The 25,743-nt window shown below is 40.8% G+C and overlaps 1 protein-coding gene across 9 annotated transcripts in view; it reads right to left on the reverse strand.

Moving 5' to 3' along the window:
• Mast4 (microtubule associated serine/threonine kinase family member 4) overlaps positions 1 to 25,743 on the reverse strand; it is a 604,035-nt gene that overhangs the window by 411,793 nt on the left and 166,499 nt on the right. For all 9 annotated transcript variants that reach the window (XM_031360602.1, XM_031360600.1, XM_031360598.1 and 6 more), the window contains exon 2: positions 23,045 to 23,198. In XM_031360602.1, the coding sequence (XP_031216462.1) occupies positions 23,045 to 23,198 (154 nt within the window). The remainder of the gene's footprint in view (positions 1 to 23,044; positions 23,199 to 25,743) is intronic.

Consider the following 25,743-nt stretch of genomic DNA (forward strand, 5'->3'; position numbering starts at 1 on the left):
CTGGCCTTTTGCTCATTTTCCCTTAACTTGTTCTTAAAGCAGAGTTTCTTATCATCTACCAAGACTACCTTCCAACTTGCTTCTAGTAAGTATAGATATCAGGACCAAATGGGTTAATGTATGGGGCAGAGCATGGTAAGCTATGTTCCTACAAGTCAACTTCAACACTGTCTTCACCTGTAGTAACACTGAGTAAATTCTTCCACTCTGCAAAATCACCCAGCTGCAGCCTCTGACCTTCCAATGTGCCTAGATCATCACCAAGTCAGTCTCCCCTTGGGTGGTGCCTGCCTGGATTTAAAATTCTTATTTAATTTGCATTTCTCTGATGCATCCTTACTCATTAGGGAAATGCAAATCAAAACAACCCTGAGATTCCACTTCACACCAGTCAAAACCAGATCAAAAACTTGGGTGACAGCAGATGCTGGCAAGGTTGTGATGAAAGAAAAACACTTTTTCATTGCTGGTGGGATTGCAAGCTGGTACAACCACTCTAGAAATCAGTTTGGCGGTTCCTCAGAAAATTGGACCTAGTACTACCAGAGAACCCAGCAATATCATTTCTGGGCATATACACAGAAGATTCTCCAACATGTAATAAGGACACATGCTCCACTATGTTCACAGCAGCCTTATTTATAATAGTCAGAAACTGGAAACAACCCAGATGTCCCTCAACAGAGGAATGGATACAGAAAATGTGGTACATTTACACAGTGGAGTACTACTCAGCTATTAAAAATGATGAATTTATGAAATCCTTAGGGAAATGGATGGATCTGGAGAATATCATTCTGAGTGAGGTAACCCAATCACAGAAGAGTACAAATGGTATGCACTCTCTGATAAGTGGATATTAGCCCAGAAGATCGGAATACCCAAAATACAATCCACAAACTACATGAAAATCAAGAAGAAGGAAGACCAAAGTGTGGATACTTCAATCTTTCTTAGAAGGGGGAACAAAATACCCATGGAAGGAGTTGCAGAGACAAAGTGTGGAGCAGAAACTGAAGGAAGGATAATCCAGAGACTGCCCTAACTGGGGATCCTTCCCATATACAATCACCAAACCCAGACACTATTGTGGATGCCAACAAGTGCTTGTTGACAGGAGCCTGATATAGCCCTCTCCTGAGAAGCTCTGACAGTTCCTGACAAATACAGAAGTAGATGCTCATAGCCATCCATTGGGTTGAGCACTAGGTCCCCAATAAAGGAGCTAGAGAAAGGACCCAAGGAGCTGAAGGGTTTGAAGCCCCTTTAGGAAGAACAACAATATGAACTAGCTAGTACCCTCAGAACTCCCAGGGACTAAACCACCAACCAAAGAGTACACATGGTGGGACTCATGGCTCCAGCTGCATATGTAGAAGAGGAATGCTTAGTCTGTAACCAATGCGAAGAGAGGCCTTTGGTTCTGTGACGACTCTATGCCCCAGTGTAGGGGAATGCCAGGGCCAGGAAGCAGGAGAGGGTGGGTTGGTGAGTAGGGGGAGGGGGGAGGCAATAGGGGGTATTTCATAGGGGAAACCAGGAAAGGGGAGAGCATTTGAAATGTAAATAAAGAAAATATCTAATAAAAAAAAGAAAAAATTCTTATTTTAAAAATAAATAAATATTGGTTCGGTCCTGAGCTCTATTTACACAGATCAAAGGCAAGGTGGTGGGTGGAAATAGATTTTTTTTAAGGTGTGCTAAATAGAGCCCTGTTTAATGAGGCAATGTAACAAGCCACAGACACACGAAAACTGTATGAGCAAGGGCATGGAGGAGGTGCATGGTGGCGCTGTGACAGTGGCAGCTAAGAGACACCAGGCAGAGGTCAGAGTTAACCTGCATGATCTGGCCTCCCTCCACTCGGGTATTGAAATATAATTCAGTAGAATGAATTGCTAGACATGTCTAAGCCCCTGGGAAATGACAGATATTGATGAATGCTGCCGGCAAGATATATGGAAGGAAAAGGCAAATAAATAGAACAATTTTTTTTTTTCCTCAGAGTCATTTTGTGGATATGTGGAGCAGCTGTTAAGGCGCTTGTCAGCCCACTTCTTCCTTCTGCCTCCCTCTGCATATCTGCCTCTTTCTCTCCAGTCTGAAATCTCCCTAAGGACCAGTACCCGACCCCCCTCAAGAGGATCACTAAATCCCCAAAAGTCACCTCCTCCATACCCACCGGACATGTTCAGCCCAGAGACTGGCATCCCACCATGATTTCCTTCCATTGGAGTGTAGTCATTGGCTCTGCCAGAACCAGGGACTAATTTCTAACTCAGGAAGTTGATTCCAGTTCCACACTATTTGGCCCCAGCAATGCACTTCACATACTCCATTCAAACCCTGGCCCTGCAGTAGCTGTTTGGCCTTCTCCTGGCTCTTTGACTTTTAAGCATCAATTGTCTGCAAATGGTCTACAAAATGGAGATGGTAATTTCACAAGGTGAACTAACTGGGGATTTAAATAAAGAGACTATCATTGTGCAAGGCACAGCAAAGGCCCACAATAAATAGTAACCTAGCATCCCTTATTCTCTCCCTACTAAATCTCTTCCCTGTAAGGATCCTCCTCATGCCATGCCCAGGATCAAACAAGCCCTACCCAGGAACACTGATTTTCATTCCAATAGCCAGGTAGGCTCAGCATTACAGGTGGGCAAGCAACCAGGCACAGGCTTGCATCCTGGCTCGACATTCACAAGTTAGGGAGCCCTGCATGAACTGCTTCCCCCCAGCCCCGACCCCACCGAACTTGATTTTCCTCACATCTAGTAATGATGAGAGTGGGCAACATATGCAAAGTGCATGTTACTTGCTGGACACACAGACCTTCTAGGCACATCACCCTTTGGGGCATCATTGGAAAAGCAGCTATTACTTAAAAACCAGAGATACTTCTCAGTCTCTTCCATCACGCCATGTTCTCCGTGTGAGTGTGCAAGTCAAGCGATACTGATTTCCAGGTACCATACGCTCTGCCACCTTGCGAACTCCATGTCCTCTCAGGCTGCAGCTCACATCACACTCAACACAGCAATGCAGCCCATACCTAGAATGCACTGCACTTCTGTAGAGCAGTACTTAAACCTCCTCTCTGTCTCATTTGTGTTTCTCTCCAGGATACTTCATCCTTTGTTGTCTTCCATACAGTAGTTTAGAATAGTGAAATTTGATTCCCTTCTTTGTTTCACAACAACTACAACCCTCCGGCGGCTTAAACTTTATATGGAAGCTGCCTTGCAGCTTCTCTGGCTTTGATGCTTATCTTTTAAGAAGCGTGTGCAAGAGTCCACCACCTCTACACTATACCACAGATTTCAGAGGGAGCTGCCGACTCTCAAGAGACGAGAAAATGACTTGTGCTGACTATCTTACTTTTCAAAGAAGTTATGAAGCCTACTCAATAACATTCCCCTCCGTGACCAGATGCTTTGATTGATGTCGCTGAATGTCACCCACAGGCCTGTGATGCTAAACATTGCTGACAGTTGTCCTACATCTGAACAGTTATTATAGAAGCCAAGGAGAAATCAGGGACCAGGAGCCTTACGAGATAAACGAACAGAACAAGATCAGCTTTAGGGAGGGTAAAATAAACTCCACAACACCAAATATGCAGACATTTCCAGCCAGGCCCAAATTCCTTATCAAGCTTCCTATTTATTCAGGGAAATATCTATACACAGCCCCTTTCACGTAAGCATGTGTTACTATGTGTATTTTCTTAGAATCACTAACAATTCCCTGCTGGGCCTACTCTAAAACAGATTTTGAGTTCTTTCTCCACAATAACGATGCCTATATATAACCCCTAAAGGCTGGTTTGTTTTTTTTGTTTTGTTTTGTTTTGTTTTTTGCCTTAAGAAATGTTTGTTAATGTTGAGTAATGGATTAAAAGCAAGAAATCTAGAACAAGTTTTATATGGTTTGTTTTTTATGGTTATAAAGCAAACATTGTTTCAAAAGAACATACAGATCTCCTCTCTTGCCTTAATGACAAATACTTCAAGGTCCCTATGTCTGGTTTGAGAGGTCTCAGTCAGAAATGTAGAAACTGTTCTCCAAAGTTAGTAATTGTCAAATCCATCTGGTTTAAAAACAACAAGATCTGTGGGGACACTGTTATCCAAGCTGCAATCCTACGCTGTGAACTAAATCTTCACAAATACCCACGTGCTTTATAAAGCACATCATAAGAGTGCCCTTATATTTAAGGAAAGAAAACTCACAGCCCAGATTAGCATCATGATTGCCTTAGCTCTGTCTGAAAATGAATGGCAGGTGTGGAGCAGGAATCCAGCCTTTCCATTTCTGCTCTATTACTTAGCCACTGACTACTTCTGAAATCTCCCACGACATTAAGTAGCTGTGAACTCCAAGGTCACTGCTTTGTATTTTACAGTAACACTATCACCAGGCCCCTTAACATGCCTTGAGAGGTGGGGGCCGGGGGAGGGGGAAAATTCACCCATGTTTATGGGGAAATCAGTGGGCTAAGATAGGAAAGGTTACCAATTGGCTCTTCCAATCAGCCTCCAAATGGTCATCTCTCAAGCTTGTAAGCCTGATCATCTTCTGCTAGCCATTCCTTTAAGTGGATTTATTCTTCAGTTATTTGAATCCACAGAGAATACTGTGGGTGTTGGATGGCATCGTAATAAGGCATATGCACTCTAACTTTCACACACTGACAAGTATATCACACATCAGATCTGCCTGGAGTCTGTCATCTGTCATCTACAAAGACGGTCCTGATTCCAGTGTAATAAAGTAACTGGTGGAGATGTATTAGTGTCTGCATATCACACCTCTCGCCCATCGTCATTCCTGACTCACAAAGACCTATGAGGCAACGTATCTGATGAGGCCTAAATATAGAATCATTCTACTGCTTCATGAAAGGACAGCCACATGTAAATACAGGAAGCCTAAAGAAATCTGGATGCAAATACGCATCTACCGGCATGCCCTAAATACTGCACTGAATGTACATATACGAAAACAGCAGCTCTTTATTTAAGAGGTAACAGGGTACCCTGCAGGCTGCTTAGCAACTCTGTTACTGAGCACTTAGTACTTGCAATGTGTGGGGATTTGCTTTGAGGATACAAGGAAAAGTCCTCAAATCTATAAACAAGTGAAGAAAGTAACAGGCATACAAGCAAGGAAATGTAGAAGCAATTTATCCATGGAGAAGGGGGGAAATACAGGCAGATGGGCAGATGGGGAGTAAGAAAAAGGTGGCCAAAGCAACAAAAGCAACAAGAAGGGCTTGGAATGGACCTTGTTTTGTTCGGTTAGTGTGGCTCAGATCGAACCTCAAACCCAGGGTCACAACATGGTCAGCAAGACAACACTGACCACTGAGCTACATACCCCCAGCCCTAGAATGGAATGGGAATCCAGAAAAAATCAGTTCATTTCCCGTTTATACACCAAGGAGTAGAAAGGCAGCACTTACCACTCTGAAGATGATCAGTACATGCATAACTTACTGCTATCCTTTTTAAAAAATATTATTTCCGTGTACCAGTATAGTCAAAGACTAGCAAAAGAGAACCAAAACTAACCAAGCAAGCCCTCATGCATCAATATTCCTAGAAAACAGAGCACAGAGAGGGCCATGGTGGGTTACCTAGCTCTCATTATTTAATAAGAAGTTTTAAATTTATTAGACTGGTCTAAACTTTTTCTCTTAATCTGACTTCAGGGAGATGCTTTGGATACTAAAGTATAAAGGGGTTTCTATCCTTCAGAGTAACTTAGAGAAAAAAATGGAGGCAACCTTTTCCTTAAAGAATAATAGATTAAAACCAAGTGTTCAATGGAGTGTTTGTATACATGCACGGCACACACCGCTGCCCATGCATGTAGCTTACCATTTACACATGGCTCTCCCTAGCAGGCAGAGAAGCTGCCTGAGACAACATGGAATCCTTCTTGAAGCTGAATATGGTGCAGTACTAAGAATTTACACTGGTCATAGTTTCTTACTCAGAACTGGGTAAGCTGTAAAAATAAAAACAAAAATTCTTTCTCCTAATTTTAGAGCTAGGAAGTTCATGAAGAAGAAGCTGGTGTATAATCTGATAGCAACCTGCTTCTTATTACTCATAAGACTGGCACAAGGCAGATCAACTACACCCTATTTACAAGGGTTTTAATCCCTTGTAAGACAAGAGTGAGACAAGAGTCCCTAATCATCCCAAAGACCCACCTCCAGCTGCTATCACATGGGCAACTCCGGAATTTTGGGTAGAAATAGTCAAACTAAGTAGGACTTTCCCTGAGTTGTTAACAGGAAAAAGAAAACAGGTATTTACATGACATTGTTCTCTCTCTGTGTCTCTCTCTCTCTCTCTCTGTCTCTGTCTCTGTTTCTCTCTCTCTCTGTCTCTCTGTCTCTGTCTCTGTTTCTCTCTGTGTGTCTCTCTCTGTGTGTCTCTCTCTGTGTGTCTCTCTGTGTTTCTCTGTGTCTCTCCTCTCTCTCTCTCTCTCTCTCTCTCTCTCTCTCTCTCTCTCTCTCTCTCTTTCTCTTTCTCTCTCTCTCACCCTCTGTAAGGAATAAGGAATGACTCCAAAACAAAGAGGAGCCTTACCCCACCGCCTTCCCTTCAGACTCACATCTGAGACAGGTACCTGAGACAGAGCCATCAGAGAACAGAGAGATCATCTGTCTAGGCAGACACAAGAAAATAAATTTAGCCCCGGCAATATGCATTGATTAAGTACCTACATGACAACTGAGCGAGACAGTGACAGATGTAGACCACCACCACAACCAGCCTCATTAATGCATCGCAAACACTAATTTTTATAAATCTTTAACCTTCCCCACTGGTGGTATTTGCATTTCCTTCCCTGTTCTTTCTCCTATGGAGCTGACTAAAAGTCAGTGTCATTTCCATGAAGTCAAAATAACTTGGACACCCTCAGGGGCTCTGACTGGTTGATGAAAACAAGCTTTAAGAGAGAGATAGATGGCCTAGCAAGCTCAATGTCAGGACAAGGGACAGGCCTCCCACTGGCATGTTCCACTAGAGGAGATGGCAGGGGATTTTGCACAGCCACAGGAGAGAGGGGGGATGTGCTGTGATGGAGACAGGGGAGGGGAAGGAGAGGTCTACAGAGTGGGAATAAACAGGAACACTGGTCCCAGCCAAGGGTTTCCTCACCCTCGCAGCGTGAGGGATGAGATGATTTACTTCTTAAGCACAAAGGGTGCTTGAGAAAATAGGGCCCACAGTAGCTTCACCTCACGAGACCCTCGCTGAAGCATAAAACCCAATATAACAATCTTACGAAGTGGTACCTTAAGAGGCAAGCTCGCTAATAGTTGGGCATCACCGAATCCAGCACTCCCCAGACTGGGATATCTACCTTGTGAGGGAGTATTTACAAAATCAGTTTTTCACATTTGTTAGTACTGCATGTGTGTGTTTCTGCACATGTATGTACAGGGACAAATGTGACACGAAATATACATGGAGGTCATGGGGGTAGACTCTTTTCTTCGACTATGTGGAATACAGGGATAAAATCTGGAAGGGTCAGGCTTTAGTGGCAAAGGCCTTTACCTGCTCAGCCATCTTACCAGCTCCAGGTGTCACACTCTTAACCATGATATTGTCAATTTAACCTTCCTACTTCCCACATGTTATACTATAAACTCAAAAGGAGTTACATAGCATCCGTGATAGGGAATAGAATGGCACTGCCCTGCTTTTCAAAAGCTAAAAATGTATCATTTATGAAGGATCAAAAAAGTCTCTGCCATCACAGCCAGACCACCTCAGTTTTCTCAACATAGAGACTTTGTAAGCCCTATGAAACAGAAAAGCAGATGGAAGTCAATACATTAAGTCATTAAAACCATGGATGTGAATTTCCTGTAATCTGGTTTTGTCCATCTCTCTTACCACCGCCTCTGACTGAAAGGGGAGAAAACTCATCAAATGAGCACCCCAAGGATTTCTTTGCTCCTTTAAGTTTCAAAATATACAAAACTTCAAAATCTTAACACTTTGGAGACTGCTTATGTGACACTGAGCACATATGGCACTCATTGCCCAACACTGGCCAAGTCCCATGGTCCAGAAACATATTTTTAAGAAAATATGGGAGGAAGGTGCAAAACAATAGATAGTAAACAACAATAAAAAGAACATAATTGTCCTTCTACAAAAACTTATCAATGCCTTAATCCAGGGAGGGTGACACACACTTTCATACACGTGATTCCAGAAGGTTCCAGGCTGGTAGGTGCTAGACACCAATACCTTGTCTCATAAAAACACTTTTCTAAAGTACAGCCAAAATACAACCAGTTTCTTATCCTAAGAGAAATCTGAAGAATAAGTAACTTGAATTTTTGATGCATGGATTTAGCAAATAGATTTCTCTCCTCGGGAAGACCAAGCTAGGACTTGGGACAGACCAAAGTCTGTCATGTGTAGAATCACCTAAGAAGAACTTAGCTAGAGGAAGGATTGTGGGAAACCTCTAGAATCCTGAATTTAATTCTATAGTTTTTTTTGGTTCATTTCTGTTAGGTTTCTTAAACTAACTGGTATAGACAACCCCTTATAGAAATACATGGATGCACACCATCTTGAAAAATCACACCAGAACAAACTTTAAATAACCTGTAGACATTCTCATCTTTGGTGGCCTTTGCAAACTCTTAGCTACTAGATTTAGTTTGCCCCATCCAAAACATCTAAAGCAAACTTAATATCCTTTAGTTTCCCTAGAGAGTATTTCTGCCCCAGAAGTCTTTAAATGCCATACTAACCATGACTTGGGATTCAAGTTAACCATTTTTCCTACAAAGAGCACTTCAAACACCTATTGAGAAATAAGGCTTTTTATGTAAAACAGCTTCTGAGTCAGTACCCAGGACTCTATCATAAGTTTTAAGTCCTTCAAGCTTTATCAGGTATAGAGTTGTACCTGGATGAATGAGGTCCAAAGACCATTCAACTGGCTGAACTGGTCTTTGGAAATCACTCACTTACCAAAGGAAATGGCCCTGACTTTTGTCGGTCTCTTGGTATCAGGGAAATAAGTGCATGTGGTTCTTCAAGTCCTCATTAGTCTCTTCATCTTCCTATCCCATCAGGACTACCTTTTTACCTCCAGCATCACTGGCACAACATGTCGGAAGGAGAGATGTAAGCTTCCGGGAGTACTGTGTCACCTGTTTGGAAACCTGGTGCAGCCACTTGGCAGTTCAGGGCTGGGAAGTGGGGTGTGGGCAGGCGAGTTAAGAGAGGCAATGACTCCTCAACAGGCCATCTGCAAAGGCGATGGATGGTGGCAGAAGCCTCTCTGACAGCGCTGCTGGGAGGCAGCATCTGCCGGAAGAACCAGCTGACAGCTGTGTGTCCCATTAAGTCTAGGTCTCAGGAGATCTTTATCCTGACAAAGAAAAACTGCAGACTATTCCACAAATGTATCAAAACATTTACCCTCGATGGAAAAAGCCTGGATAGAATAGAAAAACACCCAGGACAGAAAGTGACTCCCACTTTGAAGACTGTGAATGGTTCCAAAGGCTTCTAAAAACCATGTGCTCTTGCCAAGACAAAGGTACAGTCACCTCTACTTTACCAGATAATTCCCCTAAATGTGCTCAGACATCCTCTATCTTCATAATCTTTTTCTGATGGACAATTTTGTAAGATCTACAAAGGAATAGCAGACCAATTTAGAAGAATCCCTGCCCTTGGTCATGCACTTTCAGCAGAGACTTCGTAAGTACTCAGAAACAGAAAAGCAAATAGAAGCAAATACATTAAGTCAGTAGCAGTGTAAATGTGAATTATTTGTAGCTCTGGCTTTGCCCATCTTTCCTAACATGACCAATGGCCAAAGGGAACAAACCCAAATTGAGAGTATCCAAAGAGTATCACAAGAGTTGCTTTGCCCCTTGTAAGTTTTAAAATATGCCAAACTTCAAAAACATCATATTTCAAGGACTGCTTCTCTGAAACCCAGCTGATCATTGCCCAATACCACCCAAGGTCCACATCCCAGGCTGTTTCCCAAGATCCTACCAGGTTTGGATCAATCCCTGTAGAATGTCACCATTGATGCTAAAGCTTCTTCACATCGTCATACAGCTCAGCTCTACTTTCTCTAACATGCTCTGAAATAATCCTTGGCTGAGTCTCATACCTGCCTTCAGTGGGACTAATGTCCCCCAAAGACTCATCTCCCTGGAGCCCTGACCTCACGCAACAGCAACTCAGGCTCTACTTTCCATAAGGTCTCAGACTGTAAGAAGGTTCTCAGTGCTCCCAAGAAATCTGATATTCAGACTTCCTTCCTATTTCTTCACAACCATCTGATTGATAGTCTTCTCTCTCTGGCTCCCAGAGAACTCTTCTTACATGCTCTCAGGGCTCAATGATCCTCAAAACTTGTTAAACTGCCTTGATTATTTTTTAAAAATAGTAAGCTTATTAAAAAAACAGCAATAAGGAAATTAAATCTCCTGACAAGCTACAGTCTCCTTAAGCAGCACATCCTACCTCTCTGCCCAGCTAGGTCTTGCACCTCCTATGCTAGACTAGAGTCTAGCTGGATGATTCTGGTGATCCTCCCATTCACACACACTTCCCAATGTTCAGATCCGCATGGGTCCCACATCTAGTTCCTTGGCTTAGCTATACCTGTTTGCACTGACTCCATCCAGGGTCTGGTTAGGCCATACTCCTCCTCCCCCAAAATCCTACAGGCCCCTCAGGCTTCATATTCATCCTCTCCATCAGACATAGAACTAAGCAAAGAAGATGATATCCAGATATCATCACAAAACTATAAACAATATGAAAAGTCAAGGTGGTACTTCCCTGAAATCCACCAGCCCTACAGGAATGTTTGTCAATGAGAAGTACCTAGATGAACCCCAAAACACAGAATTTAAAAAGGACAATTTTAAACTTCATCAAAGAATTCAAGGAGAATAATGAGCACACACGCACGCATACACACACACACACACACACACACACACACACACACAAATACTACCACCAACAAAAACATCTCAATGAACTTAAAGTGAAGAACAGCCTGAGTGGTGTTCAAGGCAACACATGATGAAAATGATAAAGACAACCTAGGACATGAAGACAGAATTTAATAAAGAGAAACACTGGAAAGGAATTCCAGATGGGATGGAAAATCTCAATAACCCTACTAAAAATCTAAGGGAAAGCTTTTCAAGAAGAATGAATCAAACAAAGGGCAGACTATCGGGACTCAAAGATTAAATAGAGGAACTAGATGAAATAAGAACAAAATAGGAAAAAATGCTATGCAGGAAATATGGACGTCATGAAAAGATCAAACTTTAAAGTTATAGTAATAGATAAGGGAGAAGAATCCCAAGTCAACAGCATACACCAAATGTTCAACAAGATCATAGAAGAAAACCTTTCTAATCTTAGGAAAGATGGACCTATACAGATATAAGATGCACACAGAACACCAAGTAGAGAAGATAATGGGGAAAAACCCTCCCCACAACATAGTTGTCTTAGGGTTTGAAGTACCCATGAAACATGTTAAGCTGATTTTAGCCCAGTGGGATTGTGGAGTCACAGAAATGAGAGAATTATCATTTTGAGGAAAGTGTATCAGACTGGGCCATATAAACAAATAAAGCATAGGATAGGAACAGGCCACTGGAATTGACAGTAACTTTGGCAAGAGCAGTAGAGTACAGGCATACACTGGGGTGGTATATATAGGTGAAGGATACATTCAAAAAATTTGAGAAAGCAAATATCTGGGTAAACAATAGTATCCATAGCTCCTTTAGAAGTTGAGCTGTGAAAGGTGTGAGCAGGGATGGTGTTAGCAGTAAGAGAGTGAGGCCTGCTGGGAGCCTTTCTTGACTTCTTTGACCTATTCATCATTCAGTAATGAGCTTAGTCTCATGAGCTTATGAATTTACTATAGATTTGTTTTCGCTAACTGTTTTAAGTTTTACTGCATTGTGGTTAGGAAGGATACATAGAGTTATTTCAGTCTTCCTGATTTTGTTAAGGTTTGTTTTGTGTTCCAGAACATGGTTTCTTTCAGAGAAGCTTCTATGGTCTGCTGAGTAGAATGTGTATTCTTTGATGTTCATGTGAAACATGATAGCTCTAAGATAACTCTTAAGTCTCTTTCATGTATGATACCATTTAGATCTAATGTTTTCTGCTTCCCTATTGTCCCAATGGCCTGTCTATTGGAGAAAGTGATGTGCAGAGACCATCTACTGCTAATGGGTTGCTTTAATTTGTGTCTTAAATACCCATAGTGCACTTTTTATGAAACTGAGTACAGCAGGGATTGGTACATGTATGTTTAGGATAATAATGCTTTCTTGATTCATTTTTCCTTTCATTAAAATGAAGTGCCCTTTTAAATATATTCTAATTAGTTTTAGCTTGAAGTCTGTTTTGTCAGATATAGGATAGCAATACATGCTATCCTAATTCCTGGTCCCATTTGATTACTTTTTACACATCTAAGGTAGAGCCTACCTTTAAAGCTGAATTTTTTGTTGACAACAGATAATGCGTTTTGTTTCTTGATCCATTTAGCCACCCTGTATCATTTGATTGAAGAATTGAGGCCATTAATATTTAAAGTTATTTTTGAAAGGTGTGTCACTGCATTGTTGTTTTGTTGACATTCGTAGTAGTACTTTGTGTTTCAATAATAATAGGTTAAATTATAGCTTTGTTTGCTTTCTACAGCAGTGGTTCTCAATCTTTCTAATGCTGCAACTCTTTAATTCAGCTTCTAACCCCCATGCATAGAATTATTTTGTTGCTACTTCATAAATTTAATTTTGATACTGTTGTGGATTGTAATGTAAATATCTGATATGTACCCCCCCAAAGTGTTTCAACCCACATGTTGTTCTGCAATCTATTGGTTATGTTTATTCCTTTCATCACCAAAGTATCATTTCCTGTATTTTGTTCATATCATGGAATTTTTATTCATTTTCCTTCAATGGTGGCAGATAGTTTTTCTGGGTATATTACTCTAGGTTGGCATTCATGGTCTTTGAGAACTTTAATTCATTGCGCCAATCTCTTCTGGATTCCAGAGGATCCACTGATAAATCAGTTTTGAATCTGATGGCTTTTCCTTTATGTACCTTGTGTTTTTTCTCATGTAGCTTTCATACTCTTTCTTTGTTATAGTATTTAAACTATTGTGGTGGCTTGAAAATGCTTGGCCCAGGGAGTGGCACTATTAGGAGGTGTGGCCTTGTTAGAGTAGGTGTGGACTTATTGGAGGAAGTGTGTTACTGTGTGGGTGGGCCACACACACACACACACACACACACACACACACACACACACAGACTGGGAACCAGTCTTCTCCTAGGAGCCTTCAGATGAAGATGTAGAACTCTCAGCTCTGCCTGCCCCATGCCTGCCTGGATGCTGTCATGCTCCTACCTTGATGAAAATGGACTGAACCTCTGAACTTGTAAGCCAGCCCCAATTAAATGTTGTCCTGTCTAAAAATTGTTCTTATTTTGGGCTTGTACCACAGTAAGAGCCAAGATTTTAAACTCTACTAAATACAAAACAAACAAAAAGACTTCATATATTCATGTTCATTTAAGAAAATACTAGTAGTGATGTATTATTTTTAAGTATACAGTTAATATGTTTGGAGTTATTTAAAATTTATATTGAGAAAAATATATTTTCACTATTGCTGTAGACAAGCATCTACATAAGACTATTAAATTGATTATTGTCTTATATCAAACAACTTTTATAATACTTATTTTTATTGTTATAATATTTTATAAATTTTAAGAAATATGAGAAAAAATATATTGTAGGTATTGAAGGGGAGGTCTATGGGAAGAGCAGTGGTACAAAAGGGAAACAAGAATGTGATTCAATTCTATTTAATTAAAATATGTTTTCAAATGTTAACAAATTTAGATAAATTGAAATCATGTAACTTTTCTCATCATAATGCAATAAAAGTTTTTTAAAAAAAAAAAAAAAAAAAAAAAGAGTTGCCTTAATCATAGTGTCTGTTCACAGCAGTAAAACCCTAAGACAGAAGTTGGTACCAGGGACTGGGGTATTGCTGGAATAGGCCTGACCATGCTTTTATATGGAAGAACATAGATTTCTTGGACTTTGGGTTTGGAAAGCAGTGGAATGTTTTAAGTGGGGCTTAATGGGCCATTCTAGGAGGAATGTGGAAGACTTTGTTGCTAAGAGTGATTTGAACTGTGCAGGAGGTTTCAGTGGAGAGGGATTTCAGTATGTGGCAGAGAGACTGCTTTTGTGATGTTTTGGTGAAGAATGTGGCTGCTCTTTTCTACTATCTGAAGAGTCTGCCTGAGGCTAAAGTGAATAGATTTAGGGTAATGGCTTTGAAAAAGGAAGTCTCAAAATTGCCTGGTATAAATTCTGTTGTGTTGTTACTATACATAATACTCTTATGAAGAGCATTTTAATGAAAAGAAGCAAGTTTAGAAAGAAAAAAATATATGGTTCAAATATTAAAGGGGCACCAGTAAGTGAAATGGAGCTGAATCCTGTGTTGAAGGATATTAAATTGAATTAAGGGAGAGGTAACCTTGAGATAAGATACCACCCAGCTAAGTTTAGGTCCAGGCATGGTAGTGTAAGCATTTAATTCCAAAAGACAAAGGCAAGCAGATCTCTGAATTCAAGGCCAAACTTGAACAGATTAGGTTCTAGGCATGTTCCAGTCCCAGGAAACAGCAAAACTCAGCAGCTTTGGTCATTTATCTCTGGCTTTATAGTCAAGAGGGGGAGATTACTGGGACAATTGATGCTGGTTAGCTGGAGCTAAGAAATTAGTGGTGATAAAGAAGAGACCAGTATCACTGAGGTGAAATCTTCTGAGAAGTATTTTCTGAGAGCACAAAGAAGCTGTGTTCCAGAGATAGCCAAGGTTGTATCTCCTGCTGCAGCTGTACATGGTAATGTGTAAGAGTCACCCAGGTGGTACTAGATTTGAAGGCATGAAAGGGGTCATGAAGAGCAGCTGAGGCTTGACACTGTGGGAGACCATGGAAGGCTACTAGTGAAGTTACAGTTGATGGCCCAGGACTGAAAGGGTCATGCAAAGAAGTTGAGGCTTGGCACCATGAAAAGAGCTTATGAGAGGCTATTGGTGAAGCCTAGTTGCAGCAGAAGAACCCAGCATATTGGAGATGCCAATACCATAGGATGACCCCAAAGAACAGCAGTAGCAGTGGAGTGTAGTCAACCAGAGCCTAGAGTGTTCAGAGGGTAGAGCTAGAGAAGTGATCCAGCTTGTTGAAGAAGCCCAGAAGATCATGTATGGACTCTAGACATTTGAACAGGAAGCTGTAACATTGTAGTTGCCTTCGAGACCCCAAGATGCTTGAGATGCCAGTGCTGTGGAATATCTGCTGAGGAAAGCTGTTAACAGGGAGTGGGACCAACTCAGGAGAAAGCAGTTGTTGCAGTCAACAAAAATGAAAAAGGAGTGGAGATCTGAAAATGACTTTGACATCAGACATGGAGATGCACAACTTGGAATTTGCCCAGATGATCTCTGGTCTTGTTTTGGGGATTACAGTTAAGTGATTAGATGAATCTTAGAAGAGACATTGAACTTTGGACTTTTAACATTGTCAAGACTGCTATAGACTATGGGGAACTTGGAAGTTGGACTAAATGTGCTTTTTTATTATTCTATGTTTAGGTATGGCTCCCCCATAGACTCATGTGTTTGAACAAGCCTATGGGGGCCAGGAAGTAGAATGTGATGATTTGTATATGATTGGCCTAGGGAGTGCCACTATTAGGAGGTATGGCCTTGTTGAAGTGTCACACTACCAGCATTCTTACACAGGCACTCGTCACAAGAGAAAACTAGAGCATACAGGACAGGCACAATGCATCCAAGTGAATGATTACTAAATACCATAGGCACTTTAATTTAATGACTTTCAGATTTGCCTACTAAGCTAAGGAACCCATTAAGTGACCAAAGACTGGCTTACTCCAACATGATTGCCTCCAAGCTAATTTTAGAAGGAAATAATGTTTTCTGGGATCATGCTGTTTGTCTTTTCATTCTTCAAGTAAGATTGTGAAAATGGTCTAGAGTTGGGCTGGGTTTAACATAGGGGTTAACTTGCCTAACATTCTTGAAGCACTACAAAAATAAGATAGACAGGTTTCATTTCCAAAGCCCAGAAAAGCAAAACTTCTCCATTTTCCCTGTGGTAAAGAACAGTCTAACAGTTTAAGAACACCTAAACAGTGCTGTCTACAGGTTAACCCATTGGTGTAATGTGCACATTGCATTTCTATAGCAATCTATGGGAAATGCATCGATTCTGCTTTTCTTTATATTTTAAATAACCCAAACATCCTTTAGAAAACAAAAGGGACTCCCTGATGAAAAGGAGCCTTCAATCTAACTGTGAGGCTATGACACACATCACAACCAGGGAACGCAGGTGATAGTATAGTATCTCTGCCCAGACTAAAGGGCCTGTATAATGATTAGAAGAGTGCTGCTTGTCTTCCTCATCAGGGGGCTCCAGAGCTCAGTCACTGTTTACACGCTGATTCTATCTATTTAGCAAGCAGCGGGCCATGAAGACAGAAAACATTAGCTTAAAAAAAAAATCGGACATGATGGGCATAGCAAGCGCTGGGTCTATTGTTTAAATGTCAGCCCTGAAAAAATAGAATCAGCAAGCAAGCAATGTTTGTTTCCCTCTCTTTAACCTAATACTCTTGGTGATTCAGATCTTTACTTTGGGAAGGAAACTTTCACAATTTCAAACATGAATACTATTCATTCAAATCATGGTATAATTATGGATCTCTTGATTTATCCTTTCTGAAAGCTCTGTATTTTATGAGTTATCTACATTGAACACATATTTTTTTTAGAACTCAGAAATAGATATGTTTATCATAAAGGATTGCTTTAAAAGACAGAAGCTAATTATGGTGGACAGAATCACTTATTATCTAAGTTCTTAGCATTATATACTGCATCCTTGCCCAACAATCATGGTGGAATGTGCTCCTACAACTTGTCTTGTCCTGGCCAATGAAAAGGTAGCAGCACAATGCTTACAAATGTTTGAAATATGTTTGTACAGATGGACCTCACCTCTCATGCTCTGGACTCTATCACTTTGTGTAGCAGATGATCTGAGAGACAATGGATGAGGAGCAGGTTAATCTCCAAGTGAATTTTGTAAGCAAGCCTAAAATAGGGTTCCATGTCCCAGAAGACCCTCAGCTACCTAGACCAGACAGTGATGGTTGTCTGCCAATGAGTGTTCTGAGAGTATACAGAATTAATGCTGCTGACATGGATCACTGAATGATACAAATGAACAATAACAACAACAGAAACCCTGAAGGGAAAAAAAATTCCCCCATGGATTGAACTGCAGGGTATAAAAATGACCAGAGTACCCTTTATACAACTATAAAAGAAGGGAGCCTGAAAAAAAAAGTCTTTAGTACAGTAGTTTTCTTCCCACCCCTTTATCAAATATTCAATTGTTTAATTACAATTTTATGAAGTATTACCAAGCATGTAATAGTTTCAGAGCATTCAGCAACAGGATTTCACATCAAATATATCACGAACCTTTTTGAGTGTTCAAATTTATTTTTTACAGTATGATTTTCAATGTTGACATTGTTTTCCATTTTGTATATATTCCATAATATGTTTAATCAATATCCTCTTGGCAGATATTTAGATGACATGTAATTTTAATTATTATAAATAGTGCTGCTCCAAACATTACTAGTGCTAATTCTCCACACATATTCATGACTATTTGCTTGCAATGAATTCCCAGAAATAGAACTGCTGGGCTAACGAATGTATGAATTTAAAGTTTTTTTTAATATGCATTAATTGCTTAGATTTAATTTTCTTTAATTAAAGGACTGGGAGCCCTACAGATTGAGTCACAGCCCCAGATTCCAAGTAAGCAAAGATTCTCCTATCTAAAATTCACTTTAATTAATCCTGCTGGAATTTAAAGTTTATTTTAAACCTGCTGGGTACCTGCTATGCTAAAGAGCTTCATAGTGGCTGTGCTGGCACCTGCCTGGGCATAATCTCTGGCTCTTGTTTATAAGCACCATGCCTGTACCTCAGTGTCCCCATCTGTAAAACAGGGATAAGTGCTTCCTGTCTCATGGGTTAAATAAGTTAATAAATATAATTCACCAAAAATGGTCCTGCCACACAGGAAGATTTTAATATTAGATATCATTAGGAATAAATAAATGACTAGTTCACAGATTCGTCTCCTGAAATCAGCTAAAGGCTTAGGGGAAATTTTCAATTTATACTTAGGCAGTAAATATTTTAAACCATAAGCTAAGCTTTCACAAAGTCTTTGATTTTCAGTTTAGTTTTTGGCAAGAAAGTCCAGGCTGGCCTCAAACTTGCTATGCTGCTCATGAGACTGGGAATGCTTGGTCCTCCCATCTTCCTCTTATACCTCACAGTGGTAAGTACAATACTACCCCAAACCAAAGATCCTAGAGTTGAAAGGAAGTCAAGTAGTGGGAAAGCAGCTGGTCCTTGAAGTAAGACAGTAGATAAGACACAGGGTTTTGGTGACAAAATCAGCTTTCTTTTATAAGATGAGCTGACCGGCTTTGTTCCAAGGTGAGGTCACATGGTTATTGCTGCTTAAAACTGGTAGACACTTTGTTTTTGAGAATCAGAGACGATGCTGTTTTACCTGTGCCCCAATGCCTGATACATGTGCAGGCGTGGCTCCAAACAGATAGAGTCCTACAATCCTGAAACCCTATACTAAGTCCTGTAACCCCAGCATTCAGGAGGCTGAGGCAAGAAGATTTTCATGAGTTCAAGGCAAGGGTGGGCTATACAGAATGATCCAGGGTAGCCCAGACTACAATGTGAGACTCTGTCTCAAAAACAAAGAAACAGATTTTAAAAAGCAAAAATGGAGTCAATCAGGGCACCAAGGTAAGCTTGGTGATTTTACCCTCTCTACCAACTCCAAAGCCCCCTAATTCAGTTACCTCCACAGATAATGCTAATAGCTGCCCGTGGCCAGGCCAAGTGCTTCCCACATGTTTCTTTACTAAATCCTCAGCTAAACTATCTAGAGGACTAGTTACCAATGCTTTCTCTCACCCCCTAATATCTCAACTTTCAAGGACTTATTTTCCAAAATTGACCATTTATGTTCAATGGTTGTTTAAAGTTCTTCTAAGGATGACTAAACATTTTTTTTTTAAATAATTATCTTGCCTAAGATTTAACTATCCACAATAGTTGTACAGCATCCGAATTGTAATAGGACAGACTTGATAGAGTGGCCAAGAGTAAAAATGGAAGCCAGGTGCGAGTACTCATTCTCACAAAGTTAAAGGCCAAATTCCACGCTCCAGGTCATAAGCTGCAAGATTTTGAATCGTTTCAAAGCTTTTAATAAACCACTTAAGCTGAAAAGGTGAGAACATTAACTACCCAGCTGTCAAAAACAGCTCAATTAAAATAAACTTTCTAATTAAAATGAGTAAACAGGGTGAATCTTAATCATCAGGATGTCATTGCCCTTCCTGTCAGTTAAGGGTTAGACTCCAGGACTCTATGAACTGTACTGCATACAAAGGCAATCTGCATCTTCCAGAAGAAGGGAAAATGGCCCTAACAGACAGCAGGGAGGTGCCAGCAGAACCCTAAGTACAGACACTGGCTATTCACCGAGGGAAGGGCAACTTTTCTATTTTTTGAGACAGGGTCTCAATATATAGCCTAGGCTGGTCTTGAACTCAAAACCTTCCTCTTGCGTCTACCTCTAAGAGCTTGGATGATATGTATGTACCACCATGAATGCAGGGGGTAGGTCTGTGTTCATGTGTGAGTGAGTGTGTGTGTGTGTGTGTATGTGTGATATACAATTGTCCTGTGGATGTGTTTAAGGGTATATGTTAGTATACACATACATATACATGTGTGTGGTGTATATGTGTATATATGTAAAGGGTCAGAAGTTGACAGGAGTATCTTCCATTTTGCTCTGCACCTTAACTATGAGATGAGGATTCTCACCGAACAGGAAGTTCTCCAATTCTGCTAGACAAATTGCACAGAGTGTCCCCAGGACTGTCCTCCGTCGGTACTGGGGACACAGATGAATGCTTTCACACTCAGCTTTTACATGGGTAGAATTCACACATAGCATTTCACACTTACATAGCAGGCACTTTACTGAGCCACAGTCTTAGCTCTGCAGACTTTTTTTTTTAAGGTTATCCTTGCCTGGGCCTGGATCACCCTCCCTCCGTTCCAGCAATGTGCCTCTGTGGACCGCCCTCCCTCCGTTCCAGCAGTGTGCCTCTGTCCGTTCCAGCAGTGTGCCTCTGTCCGTTCCAGCAGTGTGCCTCTGTCCGTTCCAGCAGTGTGCCTCCCTCCATTCCAGCAGTGTGCCTCCCTCCGTTCCAGCAGTGTGCCTCTGTGGACCGCCCTCCCTCCGTTCCAGCAATGTGCCTCTGTCCGTTCCAGCAGTGTGCCTCCCTCCGTTCCAGCGGTATGCCTCTGTGGACAACTTCTCCAACTGTACTGACCATGTGGCAGCACTGTTTCTGTTCCTTAGAAATTCCATTTCCAGAAAGCCAAAGCCCACAATTTTAAAATTAAAAAAATAATTCAAATTATTTTCCAGACCATTTATGACATGGCAGATGAGACTGTCATATGTAGACAAAACTTCCTTCAGGGCTTAAAACCAACGATGTTCCTCAAAAATATTTAAGTTTAGAGGAAAAAATAAATCACTAAGATGAAATAGGAAAAAATCAAATCTGTAATGCATTATAGTTTAGTTTAGCAAAAAGTTGAAAAGGCGAGTCTCTTTTCCAAGTCTTTTGCTTTAACTTATTTGGCTTTATCATTTTAAAACTAGAATAAAAGTTATAAATATAAATACAAACTTTTGAATATAAATAAATATATAAGATTTTATATGAATATAGATAAAAGTTATTTGTGGGGCTTCTCTTTTAATAGATACTTGTATTTTTAATGGACCCATAATTACTCAGACCTACAGACTAAAATATGCTCTTCATTTCCTTCTCCATCTTTCTTGCTTTCTTTCTTCTTGTGGTATTGGGTTCAAACCTAGGGCCCATGAATGTTTAGGCAAGGGATCTATCACTGAGCCACATCTCAGCCCTGATACACTTTTCAATGCATGTAGTGAAAACTTCAATTATTTTCAATAATACAGAATGACTAGTTCAGGGTAATTGGCAAATTTCTCACCTCCAGCACAAAGCATTCATGATGAGAACATTCTAGGTCCCTCCTCGCCCACAGTTTAAAAATGGAATTATTAAAAATGGAATTGCTTCCAATCAGTTACCCAGCTGTGTTACAAAACAATCATTTCTTGCTGTCAAGCTTGCCAACCATTCCCTTTGCACCTTCCCCATCCCAGACTCTCCTACTTCCTCTCTTCTCATAACGTCTCACAGACAGGAGCTTTAAGGACTCACTCATAAGTAACACACACTATTTGCTTCTGTGCTTAAACATTTAGGTTACATGTCTGTAACCCTGCAGTTTTACAAGGGGGGAAGATTTGATAGATTCCTCCCAAATGAAAATACATAAGCATCCAATAAGCACAGAGCATGCTCTGCAATACCTCTGTGCTATAGTTTGTGTCACATGTGACTTCTAAGGATCCAAGTGTTAAAGGCCTGGATCCAGTATAGTGTTATTGTGAAGCACTGAAGCTTGAAGAGGTGGGTCCAGCAGGAGGTCTTCAGGGGGTCACTGGAGCCATGCTCTTGAAGTGACTTGTGGGAACCAGCTCCTCTATCTTTTTCTCTCTACTTCCCCACCATAAGATGACCAGTCCTTCTAGTCATGGGGTGCTGATTTTCACAGTCCCAAAGCAATGAAGCCCACCAAGCTTACAAAAGCAGCAAGCCCAAAGAAACCACCTCTTTTTATAATCTGATTGTCTTAGGCTCCTGTTGGAGTAACAGGAAGGTAACAGGAAACTCGAAAGAAAACTACAATATCTAGGACAACAAAAATGACCAAATTCACAAAGACTGGCCAAACCACAGGTTGGTGAGGAGGCATACCAAATACTTTGCTCTCCTACTGTTGGTGAGAGTATAAAGTGTTTGTATTTGGGCACCTTGTCAGTTTCTTATGAACACTTACCATTATGTATTACCATAATACATGCATATTGTTAAAAATGTATGCTGAGTAACAGAGCAGATACGACACATAGACTATGTCCCAGTTAACCCAAAACACTGAGGATTAATTTCGTCTGCAGGGCAAGTGAATGTACAGTCACCTTGGGACAAGGAGAGTATGTGTGTGTGTTTGTGTGTGTGTTTGTGTTGTTTGAGTGTGTATGTGCCATCTGTGGGTGTCTGTGTCACTGCATGTCTGTGTGTATGTGTGTATATGTGTGTGTGTGTGTGTGTGTGTGTGTGTGTATCTGGGGGCATCTGTGTCTCTGTATGTGTGACTGTGTGTGTGTGTGACTGTGTGTGTGTGACTGTGTGCTGAGGGTGTGTGTGTTTCTGCATGTCTGTGTGTATGACTGTATGTGTCTGTGGGCATCTATGTCTCTATATGTGTGTCTATGTGTGTCTGTGTATGCATCTGTGTGTATCTGTGTCTCTGTATGTCTCTCTTTCTCTCTCTTTCTCTCTCTGAAAACTGGAGACATTTTTATATTTTGATCATGCTGGTAGTTACACCAAAATATAAATTTTCTTAGGTGCATTTGTGTATATACAAAATATGACCAGGTTGTTGTATGTAAACTATATTCTACAAATTTTACTACTCAAGTTCTTAATTTAAACTGCTTTCTGGACTAAGAAACACTTTCCAAAAGAGTCTGTGGGCAGGCTTTTACACACAGAACTCCAAGGCTGTACAGGATCCTAGAAGCACAACTCCTCTGACCCATGTGCCCGTGACTCACCGGTGAGGGCTCCTCCCAGGCTCCCTCGCCGCAGCTGCTTCCCATCCTCACTAAGCTGTCTCCTGTACTTCAGTGACTTTCCGAGGCCACAGGCCACATCTGGGTTGCTGCATTTCCGAAACGGCATGGGTGGCGGAGACAGTATGTGGTCAAGCTGTGGAGAGAAGGACAGTGGCTTCATTTCCTGGGGACACTCAGCTCAACTGGTTCTCAGGTTCCCTTCTGTACATCTCCTTCCCTAAACACACTCCTTCTAGCACTGATTTTAATTTGACAAGTTTGGAGAGCTGTAAGTTTTATTCTGTTGGGTCTTTTATATATATATATATATATATATATATATATATATACATATATATATATATACATATATATATATATACATATATATATACTGTAGCTGTCTTCAGACATACCGGAAGAGGGCACTGGATCCCATTGCAGATGGCTGTGAGCCACCATATGGTTGCTGGTAATTGAACTCAGGACCTCTTGAAGAGCAGTCAGTGCTTTTAGCCTCTGAGCCATCTTCCCAGCCCTAAATTTTATTCTTGTACCTTCCATCTGAGAGTCAGAATTGCTCACTGTAAAATCCTAGTGCCAAGTTTTGACAGCAGGTCACAAGCATGAGTAGCAGGCCATAGGATTAAGTTTAGTAGATGATAACCACAATTTTTTAATGCACTGGGATAGTTATTATTGAACCCCAACAAGATCTAGGAAGATGGCTTGGTCACCAAAGTGTTCGCCATGAAAACATGAGGACCCAAATTTGTTCCCCAGCATCCATATAAAAAAAACTTGGCATAGTGGCACAGGCTTATAATCCCAGTCCTGGATTGCCTAACCTATCTGGAGAGTTCCAGACCAATGAAAGACCTCTCCCAAAGGATGGGCAGTCCCTGAAAAATAATACCTGAGGTTGACCTGTGGCATCTATATACACACACATGTACACTCAACATCAAACAACTACAGACACACACACACACACACACACACACACACATATATATATATATATATATATATATATAGAGAGAGAGAGAGAGAGAGAGAGAGAAAGAGAGAGAGAGCACAAAAGGAAGGTATTATTTAATAACTGAGTGAATTATACATGCACACATGTGTATCCTGGACCCCTATATAAAACATGTCCTTCTGTGGATCCCCCCACTTTGAAATATTGCTATATAAAACCAGATCAAATTTCACATATTGCTCACACACATACATGCACAGGAGAGGAGTCTGTAAGCACTGCAGCCCTTAATGGAAATCAATACATCCTTATATCACTCTATAGCTCTTAAAAAGAAAGCCTGTCACAAGAATGAGAGAGACCAAAGTCACTTCAAGAGACAGCTTTCTATAAAAGAATCCCCTGGGCCAAAGCACTCATGCTCCACTTTCATGAGAGTACCTGAAGTGAGCCGCACCTTCTACATGTTCACCTGCAAGTTGAAATGCCCACACGTATGCCAAGGTAGTATTAAGGACAAAAATATTCCTGGGCATATACATATATGATTATCACTATTAAGGGCCCCAAAAATAAAATTCCAGTTGTCACAGTAGAGAGCAACTTCCAACAATTTTAAATGCAGGAAATACTTAGACAACACAGTTAAATGCTGTTTTAAGGATGGTTGTACCAAAGTCAGCTTTGCTATCATGGGAAAGAGATGGAAGCTTGGATATAACTATCTGATTTGTTTTTAAGACTGTCATAGATCTTCTTATAGGAGAAAGAAAGTCAAAAACAAGGTCATCCGTTTGTCTGTCCACATGCTACAGCACATTCAAAATTGCAGCATCCCCTCCCTAGATAGTTGAGACTGAACCTTCATTGGTTCAGTTCCACAAGATGTGAATATCCTCCCAACCTCAACCGTGTTCATTAGCAACACGCAATGGATCTCATGCACTTCTTAAAAAGAAGCATCTCCAACTCCCAGGCGCTCAGGTCTTTGCTACATCTCATTGCCAGCTGGTTTTATAGTGAGAGGATCCTAAAGAATGGGTAGTCCATCCACTCCAGGATCAAAGCCAAATCAGGAGGGGGAGGAACCCCGGAGGGCACTTTTAAAAGAACTGGCCCTTTCAAAGGAGGGGGTGTAGTCATCTGAAGATGTCAGGCGGCTGCTGTTCATGTCATAGATGCCCACTTATGGGAGCCTCCAAGGAGAGATTCCTGCCTAGTTTTAGACATTTTGCCCTTAAATCCTAGAGACAATGAAGTACGTGAAAAGTTAGTTACATATGAGGGACTAGAAAATGCATAACCCATCTGCGATCAGACTGTCAAACAACGCAGAGATTATTGGTTCCCTATTGTTGGTACCACTGTATGTCCTTACCCATGTGTCTTTTTTCAAACTGCCAATTTGTTGTTCTTGCTGTTGTTATTGCATTGAAATTTTTCAGTAGAAAACCTGTGACTATAGAAGCATGGAATGGAATGAGGGAGAAGATGAACACCCTTTGTCTATTGCCAGGGAAGAAATATTATTCTTTATCCACATGGCTTTCACCCCCCTCCCCTATATTCATGCACTGGCACCCCCACCCACAGTATCACCTGCAGACAGACTTCTTGTTAATATTTTAGCATGCCTCTTCATAGAACATAATTTCTTAAATTTATTGTTTTTAATAGCTGAGTAGTACTCCATTGTGTAGATGTACCACAATTTCTG

The sequence above is a fragment of the Mastomys coucha genome, unplaced genomic scaffold, assembly GCF_008632895.1.
Source record: "Mastomys coucha isolate ucsf_1 unplaced genomic scaffold, UCSF_Mcou_1 pScaffold8, whole genome shotgun sequence".
Classification (NCBI taxonomy): Eukaryota; Metazoa; Chordata; class Mammalia; order Rodentia; family Muridae; genus Mastomys; species Mastomys coucha.